Source organism: Schistocerca cancellata, chromosome 8 (genome assembly GCF_023864275.1).
Source record: "Schistocerca cancellata isolate TAMUIC-IGC-003103 chromosome 8, iqSchCanc2.1, whole genome shotgun sequence".
NCBI lineage: Eukaryota > Metazoa > Arthropoda > Insecta > Orthoptera > Acrididae > Schistocerca > Schistocerca cancellata.
The window spans coordinates 48913258-48928438 of NC_064633.1; the positions used below are offsets into that span (position 1 = coordinate 48913258).

General features: G+C 44.2%; 1 protein-coding gene across 1 annotated transcript in view; it reads left to right on the forward strand.

Moving 5' to 3' along the window:
- Positions 1–15181, forward strand: part of LOC126094737 (AP-3 complex subunit beta-2) — a 200673-nt gene that overhangs the window by 15494 nt on the left and 169998 nt on the right. The window contains 1 exon segment of the mRNA XM_049909286.1: positions 11376–11451. Coding sequence (XP_049765243.1) covers positions 11376–11451 — 76 coding nt within the window.

Genomic DNA, 15181 nt, shown 5'->3' on the forward strand with positions numbered 1-15181 from the left:
TTTGTACCATTTATATTCCTCTCATTCGATGTCACCATGGCTGACATTCTCCAGCTTATTGGGCAGCTATCTCACCCATTTCTGCTGCTCGGTGACTTTTAATGTGCACCATTCCCTTTGGGGTTCTCCCAGAACCTGTCAGAGAGGTATGCTCTTGGCTGACCTTCTTAATCAACTTAACCTCTTGTGCCATAACACAGGAGCACCCACATTCCTTTCTGACTCCTCAAAGACCTGTTCCCATTTGGACCTATCCTTCTGCACTGCCCAGTTTGCCCATCGTCTCAAGTGGTCTGTTATTTTTGACACCTAATCGAGTGACCATTTCCCATGTGCTATCCATTTGCCAGCTCCTACCCCACCTGCATGTGCAACCAAATGATAACTTACTAAGGGTGACTGGCAGCTTGACTCCTCCCTGGCGACCTTAGACGAACAAGATTTCTCCAGGTGTGATGACCAGGTGGACTATCTTATCCCTACTGCTGCATAATGTTCCATTCCCTTCACTTCCCCTTTACCACACCATGTCCCGGCTACTCAGGGGCTCAGCATTGATTTGCTGGGCACGTGCTTGGCGACCTCAGGGTTCTTGAGCTGGGAACTGGTAAGCACCGCCAATCCCATCACTGTAAGCTCTGGGCATGTTTCAACGACTACCATGTGGTGCGGCAGTGGAATGTTGTGGGTCTCGGTAAATGGGGATCGTGATGACAGGATACACCTCTATAAAAGACCCTCGATTTCAAGGTGTGCTGTGTGCTGATGCATGGCTGTTACGGTGGTGCAATCATTAGTGGGCATCCTCTGGGGAACCTGCTACACCTCAGTTGTACAAGGCATACTCAGGCAGGTGGGGCTTTGTCTGAGTGGGCCCTTATTTCCGTAGCTGCTCATGGGACAAAGATGGAACCCTTGAAATCATCATCTTCTCCTCCCAGGGGAAAAGTGTACTGCCTAGGAGTATTAACTCCTATTCATCCAAAAGAATGAGAGAGGCTAGTCCTTCTAATAAGAGCACTTTGGACTGCAGTAACAGGGCTCGTGAAGTCATGAATTACAATGTGTTACTGGTGATAAAGAGGAAGGAGGGGTCATTTGAAAAAGTGTCCCCTATTGTATCCACAAGGGTTTGGAAGATCTTGCTGGAACATTAAAATCTATAAAACGATTGCTTAATGGCCCACTGTTGGTTGAAACTAACAGGTCAAAGCAGGTAGACCTTCTTAAGAAATCACAGAAATGGGGTGACTACGATATCATTGCTGAGGTGCACACCTCTCTCAACTCCAGTAAGGGCGTTGTCACATGCCGAGATGACAGGGACATAATAGAACTGAAGGAAGAATGGGCATCCTAAGGAATAGTTGATGTGGAGCAATGAATGTGCAGGAATAATGGAGCAATTGACAAGACTGCCACTTTCATTGTCACATTCAATTCTCCAACACTGCCTGAACATCTTATGGTGAGATTCCTTCGACTTAATGTTTGGCCTTACATTTCGAACCATATGTGGTACTATAAATGCCAGCACTTCGGCCATACAACCATGAGTTGAGTTGAGTTGTGGAGGTGAAGCAATCTGTGGGAACTCCAGAAAAGCCACTCATGACTCTGGGACTGACTGTTGTCTCCGGCGATGTGCATCAACTGCTCGGGGAATCACCCAGTCTGGAGCTGAGACTGCCCCATTTTTGCTGAAGAACAAAAAGTACAGACAATAAAAGTGACCATGCGGATCCCCTATGCCAAAGTCAAAAAAGAATGTAAGGTGATGAAACCCCCTGTCTTTGCCACCTCATATTCTTCCGTGGTGCAGAAACCTACTCCCAAGGCGGACGCTTTGACATAGGCGATGCCTAGTGTGCCTGCATTCACCACAAGCATCTGTACTTGCACATGTACACGTCAAGGGAAAAAAAGTAAGGACAAAGCAATCCAGGCAGCTGCACCAGGAAAGACCAGCAACAGTTCCGCAGTGAGCATCCGGAAGGTACAAGAAAAGTAGGGTGCCTCTCTACCCCCCTTTCCCCCTCATCGTCGAAGGGACAGGGAGCAGGGAAAGGCTCACGACGTTGGGGTCAAAAGCTGTCACGAGTGCCATCTTACATCATTCTTTCCCGTCTGACTGATGAGGAGGATATCATGGAGTTAGATGCGTTGAATCCAGGCAGCCCCTCCACTCCCCCTCGCTCTTAAAGTGATTCACCTTCCCGGTGCAAAGAGAGAGGTAATTTAAAAATGCACTGATGGCATAGCTCCCATACTACAGTGGAACATGAATGGGCTCAGGACTCGTGCGCAGGAACTGAAGCTCCTAGCACAGGCACGTCCCTTGTTCTTTTGTTTAAAAGTAATTCATTTTAAAGATACAGATGTCCCTGTGCTACAGGGATAAACGCTATACCACGAGGATGACCTATTGGGGGAAAGGGCCAAGGGAGATGTCGCAGTGTTTGTTACTAATATGCACCACTCCTCTGTTCTCCCCTTGGCTACTGACCTCCAAGCAGTTGCAGTTCAAAATCGTGTGTCGAAGGATCACTGTTTTCACACTGTATTTACCTCCGCAACATGCCATAGACTCTGAGGTTCTCATGGATCGTATTGCGCAACTCCTGTGATCATTCCTCCTCCTGGGAGACTTCAATGCCTATCATGTCCTGTGGGGCTCAACTAATACTTGCCCTTGGGGTTGGGTTTTGGAGGGCCTCGTGACATCTCAAAAGCTGTGCATCCTCAAAACAGGTACTCACACACATTTCTCTACTGCTACTGGGTCATTCTCAGCCATCAACCTCTCTTTCTGTTATCCCACCCTTGCCGAATCTGTCCAGTGGAAGATCATTGACAACCTCCAAACAACAACCAGAGACATTACTCAGATGATGGCTGAACATTTTTCATAAACTACTGCCAATGCAGGCCTGGATCCGGCGCTTTGTCGCTATTGTATGACTGTAGAGAGGGAAAAGTTGGACTTCAGGTCCAACAGTTCTGAGGCCTACAACTCCCCTTTCTCCATGTGGGAGCTCGAATCGGCACTGACTGAGACCTGTGACACTGCACCCGGTCACGACCAAATCCAGTACTGCATGCTTCAACATTTGCCAGCGGCATCAGGGGAAATCCTCCTCGAATGTTTTAATCTAATACGGCAGACAGGCAACTTTCCCAACTCGTGGAGGGAGGCAATTCTGATCCCTCTTCTCAAACCAGGAAGGGACTGCACATGTCCCAGTAGTTATTAGAGTATTGCCTTAAAGAGCTGTGTTGGAAAGATCCTGGAGCGAATGGTTAACTGTTGCCTGGTCAGGTTGTTAGAGACCAGGCAACTCCTTAGCCACTCACAGTGTGGATTCCGAATATTTCGGTCCACTGTCGACAATCTGACCCTCCTAGAGGCAGCTGTTCAGCAGGCTTTCCTCTGTAAACATCACTGTATCGGCATATTCTTCGACATAAATAAGGCGTACGATACTGCTTGGAGGCACTGTATTCTCACACAACTGCATCAATGGGGCTTTCGTGGCCACCTCCCCATCTTCCTACGGTCTTTCCTGTCTCAGCGGTTTTTTTAGGACCCGTGTTGATGACACACTGTGTGATCGATTTGAGGAGGAGAATGGTGTCCCCCTGGGAAGTGTTTTAAGTGTTACCCTCTTTGACACAACCATCAATAGTATAACATCTATAGTAAGGAGTCCAGTACAGTGCTGCTCATTTGTGGACGACTTTGCTGTTTTCTGTTCCTCCTCCAGTGTTGCAATGGTGAGCTGTCAGTTGCAACTCACAGTGCGGCGGTTAGAGGAGTGGGCTGCAAAGACGGGTTTTCAGTTTCTGCGTGTGCGTGTGCGTTTTCATTGTAATCGTTTTCGTCGTATTTTTAATTTGCCTGCCTGGAGGACACCATCCTACATTTTAGACACACAGTGCGGTTTCTGGGCCTCATTTTTGACTCATGGTTACCACACCTGCAAGACTTGAAAGCCAGAACCCGGAAGGCACTGAACATCATAAAGTGCCTTAGTCATAGGTCTTGGGGAGGAGACAGGGCGCATCTCCTTCAGTTTGATTGGGCTTTTGTGTATTCGTGGCTGGGCTATGGTTACACCATGTATGGTTCAGCGAGGCCCTCTTACTTGCATATCATTGACACTGTCCATCGTTAGGGGGTTTGACTGGCCACGGGTACTTATTGGACCAGTCCCAGAATATCCAGTATGCCCTCCTACAATTACGACAGCTGGGGAAGGAGGTGTCTTTCTGCTGGGTACCTGGGCACATTGGAATTGCGGGGAATGAAAGGGCTGATCGAGCACCCAAGGAGGCATGTCGTGATCCTCTGGTATTTCGGTGTGCTATCCTCTTGCATGCTATCACCTCACTGTTGAGGCACAAAGTTGTGTGTTGATGGGAAGACGAGTTGCTGGCAGTAACCGATAACAAGCTCCATGTCATCAAGTCCACAACTCGGCCGTGGAGTACTTCCTTCCAGCCATGTTGGCAGTATGAGGTCCTTCTTACGCGTCTTCACGTGGGTCACAGCCCTATGACATGTGGATTCTTACTCCAGTGAGAGTATCCTCCACTCTGTGATGCTTGTGGCATACAGATTATGGTGTGCCACATTTTATTGGACTGCATTTTATTTGCCGACCAGTGGACTGCAGTGGATTTGCTGGTGGGTGTAATTATCAAACGAGTGTGGTTAGGGTTTTAAAGTTTTGTGAATTGTCCAATGTTTTTAACAAGATTTTAGGGAGATGTTCTTAAGGTGTCAAAGGGTGGCTGGCTGATCCTAGATTTTTGTAAATGGTCAGCCAGTCACATTTCCCTGTGCTTTTCTTTTAGTTCTTCTGTGTTTTGTTTCTCTTTCTTGATTAGCTCTCTTCCCTCCTATTTGGTTTTAGTGCATATGAGAGTGTGTGTGATACAGAGTGACTGTGTGATCATTTCGAGTGCATGCGTGTACAAAACTTTCAGTTCATCTCCACATTCATTTGTTTTTATAAGTGTAAGGGCGCTGATGATGACCTCGCCGTAGGCCACCCATCGGATCGAAACACACGCACACATGTCCCAGTCCCTTTTTAGACTGAGGTATGCTACAATGCAATTCACACGCCTAGACATGCTCTCCGTGTTTTTAACCATCATCCTACGATGGCAAACTGCATTCATTATAAACAGATGCGTGCACAGTGTTGTCGCATTATTCGGGATAGCGAAAAAGCTAGCTGAATTTCATTCACTAGTTCCTTTAACAGTTTCACCTCTTCCTCAGTTGTGTGAGCCAACCTCTGATGGCTCTCTGGGACCAAGATCCATTCTCCAGTTTCCGACCTGACAGTAGTAGACAATGTCATTGTGGACCATTTTGCTGTCTCCAACTCCTTGGGCCACCATTTTGTAGAAATTTCGAGCTCTTTCCAGTATCTCCCTGCTTTCTTACATTGGAAGTGAGTGGAGGAGGCTCAGGCAATATCCTTCCTTTCTCAGAATCATGAGTGCTACAATGGTGCCTTTACTATGAGAGACGTAGATCACGCTCTCACTTCATCCTGATCCACCGCCCCAGGCACGGACACTGTTAACATTCAGATGTTGCAGCACCTGTCTCTTGTGAGCAAGCACTTTCTTCTTAATACGTACAACCACGTCTGCGCAGAGGGCACGTTTCCCAGATGCTGGCGTGAAGCCGCTGTCATACCCATACCTAAGCCCAGTAAGGACAAACACCTTCCTTTTAGCTACTGCCCCATCTCTCTCACTAGCTGTGTTTGCAAGGTGATAGATCGTATGATTCATGCCCGGCTGGTACAATGGCTTGGGTCTTGCAATTTACTAACCACTGACTGTGGATTTCAAGCACGCCGTTCTGCAGTTGACCATCTCGTCACTTGGTCCACCCATGCCATGAATAGTTTTCTGTTGAAGTCCCAGATTTTGGCCATATTTTTCGATTTGGAGAAAGCCTATGACACCTGCTGGAGGACTGCTAGCCTCCGTAATCTCTACCCGTGGGGCTTACGTGGCTGCCTGTGCCATTTCCTTGAGGAATTATTGTCAGACTGAGTTTTCAAGGAGCGTGTGGGTTCTGCCTTGTTAGACACCTTTATCCAGGAAAATGGTGTGCTTCTTGGTTCCATGCTGAGTGTTGTCCTCTTTGCTATTGCCATTAACCCTATAATGGTCTGTCTCCTGCCGGGCATCCCTGGCTCCCTTTTTGTTGATGATTTTGCAATCTATTGCAGTTTTCCATGGTCCTGTCTCATTGAATGGCGTATTCTGCAATGTCTCGATCATCTTTACTCATCGAACGTTGACAATGGCTTTTGTTTCTCCACTGACAAAACAATTTTTATGAATTTCTGGTGGCGCAATTGGTATCTCCCACCATCTTTACATTTTGGGCCTGTTGCTCTTCCATTCATTGAATCAATGTAATTCTTGCGGCTCATGCTTGATAGGAAACACTCTTGGTCCTCCCATGTGTCTTACCTAGCAGCCCATTGTACACAGTACCTCAGTGTCCTAGGTGTCCTCAATGGTGCTTCCTGGGGTGCAGATCGAACCACTCTCTTCTGTTTGTACCGGTCCCTTGTTTGTTCAAAACTAGACTATTGGTACTTTGTTTATGCATCTGCACGTCCGTCCCTCTTACGCGGTTTCAATACTATCCACCATTGTGCCATCCGTTTGGCCACTGGCGCCCTTTACACTAGCCTGTTTGAGTGTCTGTATGCAGGAGCTGCTGAACTACTGCTGTCCTACCGCCATGACTTTCTTCTCAGCAGGTATGCATGCCATTTGTCTGCCATGCGTGGCCACCTGTCATACACCTCCTCCTTCAATGACACCTTTGATTGCCAGTATGGGGTGCGCCCCTCTTCCCTGTTACCTCCTGGATTCCGCTTTTAGCACTTGCTATGGCAGCTTAACTTCACACTACGTGCAGCTTTCCCAGTGAGTGAGTGTGAACCCTTCACCTCATTGGCTTCATGAAGTGGCCCATATTAACCTTGGCCTTCATTTGCTTCCTAAGGATGCTACTCCAGCCTCACTCTATCACCTTCAGTTTCACAAACTTCGCATGGAACTTCGCAATAGTACATTTGTATACACTTATGACTCTCAGACTGACCATGGGGTCTGGTGTGCCTTCGTCATTGGCACCCGTGTCTTTCGATATCGGCTTCTGGCACACTGCACAGTATTTACAGCAGAGCTCTTTGCCCTGTATCAGGCCACAGAGTACATTCAGTGACATCGGCTTTCCTATTGTGTCATCTGCTCAGACATTCTCGGCACCCTTCAAAGCCTCTGTGCACTGTACACAGCCCATCCCTTAGTGCAATGGGTCCAGGAAAACAGTCACTTGCTCACTTGTGATGGAGCCACTGTGCTGCTTATGTGGGTTCCTGGTCATGTCAGTCTGACAGAAAACGAGGCTGCTGATGCTGCTACCAAGGCTGCAGTCCTTGTACCTCAGACCATTAGTTCTCATATTTCCTCCGATGATCTGTGTGTTGCCATCTGTCAGGAGATGGTATCGCCACTGGTCTTCCCTTCATGGGAACAAGCTCCAGGTTATTAAGCCTCTTCCACCAGCTTGGACAACCTCCTCTCGGCCCTCCCGCTGCGAGGGGGTCATTTTAACTAGGTTGTGTATTGGGCACTGCCTTTTTAGCCATCGTCATTTGTTAAGTTGTGCTTCCCCCCACGTTGTACACATTGTGCCCAAGTTTTCACTGTCCACAATTTTCTGACGGTATTCTCATTTTTTAACTGTCAATGTTCCCGCATGCATTTGTTGTTTGAGTTATTAGCCGTTTTAGCGTTTTACTTTTTATCCATTGTAGCAATAAGGTGAAGGCCATTTAAATTTTAGTTCTTGACCCCCGCTTCTCTGTGGTGTGTTTTGTAGACCTTTCTCCATGTCCCTGTTTTAGCTGTCTTCTCGTACGTCAATTTTGATCGATGTGTAGTCGTTTTTTAATGCCTCTCTGTTTTCATATTCTACAGTTTTGACCTGGGCACGTATGACCCTACTTGTTTTTGCACCCTAAAACAAAACAAACAATCAATCCACTTTGCAACTGCCATAAGATAATGCGGATTTCTCCAGATCACTGTAAATCAAACGGATTGCATAGCTGGGAGTTTTGTAACACTCTGCTCAATGTCAGAAATAAGAGAGGAATGGATGTTGGAAGTGAGCACCACCTAGTTTTGGTTGAGTTCAGGTTAAAGATAGCTGCAAACAGAACCAATCTCAATCACAGGAACCACAAAGTAGATGTGGTAAGATTAAAAGACCAACACATCGAAGAAAAATTTGCACTTGGACTACAAAACAGATTCCATTCCAGTACTCTCTGAAGGAAACTTTGTGCAGGAAGGAAGTAACACGGGTTGGCGAAAACTAATAAACAGCTATTTAGATGTTGGAGACAACATATTAGGATGTAAGAGACATCAAAGGAAAGTACGGATCTCTGATGACATGTTGAGTGAAATTAACCACAAGAAAGAACCAAAAAGAAGTTAAATCTTTGTAAAATAGAGCATGGAAGACTGAAGTGTATAAAGAATACATGGAGGAAAAAAAAGAGTGAAAATAGGGATAAGGTGAGATGAAGGGAAATGGATAGATGAGCAGTCACAGGTAGTAGAAGAGCAGCAAGATGGGAATGTAAATGAACTGCACAGTATCACCAAACGGCTGTCAGTGAAGATCTGTAGACATGAAGGACCAATTAAGAGCAAGGATTGGGGGAGGGGGCGATTACAACCCAACAGACACAGCCACAAAGATGGGAGGAGCGTTTCAAGGAGCTGTTAAATTGTGACAATGGTCAAGAGGTGAGATATGTTCCAGAGTAAGTCAAAGTAAATCAAGATAAAAATCTGCTGTGACCCAAAACGGATGAAACTGGAATTGCTTTGAGAAGCATAAAAAAATCAAAGGCTCTATGCCTGGACAGTGTAGCACTGGAGCTATTAAAACCCAATATGGAAACTAATATTAGAATGCTCTACTCCTTGTTGAAACACATTTGACTCGAAGAGTAATCCCTAATGCAGTGGGAAAATGGGTTGGTGATAAACCCGCCAAAAGAGGGGCAAAGCTCCAAAAACAGGGAAATTTATCGGATTGTAACAACTGCTGTGGTATTACATTGCTGTCAGTGCCCAGAAAGGTTCTCATCAGATAATTTTTAAGTAGGCTTAAAAATTCACTTGAAAACTGCAAATGTAAAGTTCAGAATGGTTTTTGTGCACATCATTGTTGTGTTGATCTTATTAATACTCTTAGGATCACCATAGACCAAAGCAAAGAATTCCAGTCAACCATGTACTTAGCATTCATTGTCTTTGAAAATATCTTTGATTCTGTAAAACATAAAGTGCCGTGGCTGGTGTTGTGGAAGTATGGTATACCACAGAAGTTTCTCTGAACCTTGTCAAAGATCTGTATGATGGCAACAAATGTTATGTGCTCCTCAAGGGCAGTCTCACAGAGCCAATGGGGAAAACAACTGGAGACTGGCAGGGCAGTATTTTGTCACCAATGCTTTTTCTACTTGTCCTTGACTCAGTTATGAGAAGAATCACTGCAGGAAAGAGAGGAGGAGTCCAATGCGGGTATTCATGAACGTCTGAAGGATTTGGATTTTGCAGACAGTATAGTTTGAGCAGTTGGCTGACAGGTATGAAAGCTAAATTAAACTCACTGTAGAAATAGCAGAGTTTGCTGGCCTCAGAATAAGTATAGGCGAAACAAAGGAAATGAGTCAATTATTGGACTTTGAATGTGCTGGTGTTTGTAGGGAAACAGCAGATGGAGACATTCACTTAATTCATTTATCTGAGAAAATAGTGATAGTAGATGATGGAGCTGGTGACAATGTGGAGAACCACTAAAGAAGGCCTCAATACAGTTTTATCCAGTATGGCGAAAGAGGAACATTACATGCAAAACTAAAATTTATATTTTTCATGCAGATGTGAAGGCTGCACTGTTCGCCAGTAAAGATTGGAAAGTAAACATGAAGATAACACCACAGTTACAGAGCTCCATAAATATCTCCGGCACATCATGAATATCTTGTGGCCAGAATTAATTAGTAATGAATAGCTCTGGAGCAAAACAAACCACATACGTATAATAAATCAGACACTTGAGAGTAAGTAGAAATCTATGGGACACATACTGGGAAAACCAGATAGAGCAGTAGAGAAGAAAGCATTAGAGTGGAATGCCCAGGGAACAAGGAAGAAATGCACACTTAGTTGTACATAGAGGAGGACAGTGGAAGGGGAAGCAAGAGGATTTGGGCAGAATTCAGGGATATGGCCAAAGAGATGGATGGACAAAGAGTTTCCCCGAATGCCCTATGCCCACATAAGGGCCACAGGAATGAAGTCAAGTCAAGTAGGTCATCACACAAACAACCACTTATTTGCAGATGATTTATTATAGTCACATGTAAGACATGCATATCATTATTTTTGTTACCATAATTAATCCACTTTTTGATAAAGACACTGAGAGCCAAATGTCCCTATACTTTGTCCTGATGACTCAGTTCTTTTCCTATGGCCACAACAGTCTAATAATAAAAACTGCTTACAAACACTCAGTGGTGCTGCAGTCATAGAGGTTTTGTGAGGAGGAGGAAGAGGAGGAGTGGGGGATTGTCCCTAGATTGAAAGTACAATCAAATAGAGATATAAAAAATATCCTTGTTGAAGAGGGGCAGAGGGAGTTTGCAGAAAATATTAAGTTTATGGCTAAATTTTTCATCAATATAGTAAAGGAACAGGAAGCATTGAAGGGAATGAGACAGTGGGAATTGATTAGGGAATTCAAACAGGACCTCAGGTCAAGGATGTGAGGAGAAATGAGATGGAAAGGGAAATACTTTCCTCCATTCCCTGTCCTCTCCTATTCCAGATAAAGGAGTCTGTAACATTTCTCCATTGATTTTCTGCGTATTCATTTGTAGCTCATTGTTATTCTGTAATTCGTACGTTATCTTTTGTATGAACATTTGACGGCAGTTTAATGTTAAAAGGTTGGATATGTGGTACTTTCAGCCCTGATGTGACATATTTATATTTTGGAGGAAAAAAATTTGCTAGAGTTATATGTAATTTTTCATCGGTGGATAGCTATAATTGCTTCAGGTACAAGATCTTCTCTTCAGAAGATACAAGAATCTTCTGAATTACTGCTATTATTATTGTTGTAATACTGATTAATAATGATGACAGTGATTAACATTTATCTGTGAAATACTGAACAGACATTGTGTCACAAATGGATGCATCAAAGTTACGCTGCTTTTTTTCTTGTGTTCTAGGCATGATGACCTCAAGCAGATGCTGGATAGCAACAAAGATGGTCTCAAACTGGAAGCAATGAAAAGGATTATTGGGGTATATAACAATTACAAATTTAAATGATTTACGAATAATGGTAACAACTCACTGTACAGTAAAGGCATTAAGTCATTGACAGGCACACAACTCAGTCTGGAAACTTTGCTAGTTTTTCGACAAATCTCTTTTTCAGCTAGAGCACACATTCACCCCCCACCCCATCCCCCACCCCCCTACCCCCTTTGTGTAGTCCTCCTATACATTCCTTCCACTTTTCTGCTTTCACTTCTTTGGTTATTACTAGCTTACCATCTGTGTTCTTGATATTCATTCAGCTGCTTCTATTTGTCCAAAGATCTCTTCAGTTTACCTATATGCAACACTGATCTTTCCCCTTGTCATACATGTTTCTACTGTCTAGCATTTGTCCTCTTAATTGCATTTGTGTAGCCATTTTACATTTTCTGTCAATCTCCTTTTTGCTGCTCATTTGCTGCACTTTCATATTTTATATATCTCTCTGCTCCTCCTGTCTGAGTCGTCTGCTCTTCCTTTTTAACTTGCCCCAGGATATCCCTCTCTTGTCCCCAGTGAATGAACTATTAGCAGCGAAAGCAGGTAGTATTGTTCCTTTTAATGTTAGATTTATGTATCGGCAATATTGTACATTTCACCTCCAGAATATAAGTACTAGCCAGCACTTCTGTCTCAAATTAATTAGTTTCTTGATTAAATTTTTCTTTGATAGAGTTAAAGGCAATATCTCATGTGATCTAAGGATACAAAAGGGGAACGTTCTCTAAATACAAATGATAGGACAGGAGTAAGATTAAATTTAGAGTGGGAAACATTAAGTATGGAGTCCTGCAAGGTTCGATGCTTCGCCTGCCCCCATTGTTACGTAAATTATTTATATGTGACATTGGAGGACTATCCAAAAATCGTAATATTTGCTGCTGATATAAATAAGACTCGTGCAACAATACCAAACGAATAAAAATTACTTACAGATGGCAGAACATCAACAGTGTAGGAAAAAATAGATTGCTACTTACCGTAAAGAAGACTCTTATCTTTTCATACATTGTTGATATTCCTGCCTGGAGTTTCCATTGTTTGATTTTACAAGTGTCAGAAGTGGGACTCAACGGGTATACACTGGATGAGGCTGTGTGTGAAGTTCCCAGACATCCAGATGGATAATAAACTGAGGTGGCACCAGCATGTGAACAAGTTAACCAAGAACTCAGTTTTGCCTGCTTTGCACTCAGAAATCTCTCTCACTCTGTTGGACTGCAGACAGGATTCCTGGCATACTTTGCATTTGTTTACTGTGTTCTGTCATATTACATGATTTTCTGAGGCATTGCAGAGAAGACATTGTATTTATTCTACAGAAGTGTGCAATAAGAATGTTGTGTGAAGATGATAACTGAACACCTTGAAGAAGCCTCTTTAAGCACCTAAAGTTTTTACACTTACACAGTAATATATATACAGTGTACTCCCAGTCATTCATTTGTGGATTATTCGTGCATCTAAAAAGGAAAAGTGCAGTATTTTCCTGTAGCAAACAGCAATAAATGACTCACTTTGTGACAATGAGTACCATTCCCATTGTCAGCCTGTTCTGTGTAAATAAATATAAAAAGGTCAGTTTTATGATGTTAACGTTGTGAATCGCCGTTCTTTCAAAGCGCCGGCGCACAGTTATGAGTGTCCTCTACATGCGGCGCTGTCTGCCAGCCAGGCAGCAGCAGCACCACCTAAGCGGCCAGCCAGCCAGCGGCCACTAGACTCGGACTCAGTTATGATTTGACTGTTAAAGTGACACACGTCTTACTCTGTTTACGTGATCTGTGACTTTCATGTATTGCGTCGTCCTTGAAATATATTTGTTCAACTTGAAGTTATAACAATTGGCGACGAGGTAGTGCATTTTTCTTTTTCATCGTTGACCCGCGTGTTTCCATGGCTACTTTAGAGCAACTATTGCAAGGTCTCATACAACAGCAAACGCTTCTCACAAATGCGATTCGTGATTTCGTTGCGGCATCAAATGCAAATCGTCTCTCGCCGTTGTCTCTACCTCCTTTTCCTCCTTACGACGAGACGGCAGAAGACTGGTCTGATTACGAAAAACGTCTTCGACAGCACTTCTTGGCATTTCATGTCGCGGATGACCAAACATGTAAGTCTCTGTTCCTTTCATGGATTTCACCTCAAATGTATCGGTTGTTGTCGCAATTGGCTCCTTTGAAAGATCCTGCGTCTTTGTCCTTTGCTGAAATTTGATCACTTCTGTCCATTTATTTTCAAAATCATACGCACGTGGTAGCCTCTCGTGTTGCCTTCTATCGTTGTCAAAAACAACCGAATCAATCCTATCGCACTTGAGCTGCTGAACTTCACGGCCTCAGTCAAAAGTGTCAATTTGTTACTGATGTTCACAAAGAATCCTACGCGGATTCTATGGTATGGGATGCTATTATCCGGTCGGCGCCTGACAAAGAAGTTAGGCAACGTGCCCTTCAGTTGGCAAATCTGACCCTAGATGAAGTCCTATCTATCGCTCAGTCTTTTGAAATTTCTCATTCCACTGGAGCACAAATAGAGGCTTGGGGTGACGTCGGGGAAATACAACCTCTGTGCGCTGTTGACGAAGCGTGTGGAGTGTCCCTGGCGGCTGATGTGGCTGCAGTATGCTCCCAAGCACAGCCTCAGCCTAACCGTAAACAAACCTCTAAGAAACTGCAGCAAAACCCATGGCAACTTCCTTCATGTCCGCGGTGTTTTACGAAACATTCACGAGAGGATTGTCCACAATGTTGGGCCGTGTGTCATAAATGCAAAAAAAAAAAAAAGGGGGGGGGTCGTGTGTCATCCGTTTGCAAATCTGACCGCATACATGATGTTCATGAACATGACGCTAATTCTGATTCTGTGTTGTCTGTCAATTGTACTTCTTCCCTTTCAGGGAAGTTATTCCTCACTGTCCAAATACTTGGTCGAGATGTTCGCATGCAGGTGGATACTGGTTCTGCTACCACTATCATCAATTCTCAGACGTATCTTCAGTTGGGTTCTCCAATCCTGTCACCTGTCACTAGGCAATTACGGACTTAGAATATACAGAAGATTTCTCTCTTGGGACAATTTGATGCTGAAGTATCTTACAAATCTGTTGTTCGCACTGTTCCCATATTTGTGGTCAACCATAGTAACACGGAGAATCTTTTTGGTTTTGATGCCTGTCACGTTTTTGGGTTCTCCATAGATGACTCTGTCAGTATCGTCTCTGATGCTATTCCTTATGCTCAATTGGATTCCTTGTTGACGACATTTTCATCCCTTTTTTGTCCTGGGTTAGGCCGTACAAACGACTTTGAAGCTCATATCACTCCCAAACCCACTGCTCGGCCTAAGTTTTTTCAGGCTTGGCCCATTCCGTGATTGGGTAAAACGGGAGTTGGATCGTCTCACTACTTCAGGGGTCTTGCTTCCTGTCACTTCCAGTGAGTGGTCCTCTCCTGTTGTCGTTGCTAAGCCAAATGGTGATATTTGTCTCAGTGGCGATTTCACGGCCACTGTAAATCCTCAGTGCCTTATCGACACTTACCCTATGCCTCGACCTGAAGAATTGTTCACTAAACTTGCTGGAGGCCAGTATTTTTCTAAACTTGACCTGTCAGAAGCTTATCATCAACTTCCTCTCGACACTGCTTCCCGGCAGTTTCTGGTCCTTAACACTACTTTTGGCCTCTATCAATACCAACGATTGCCATTC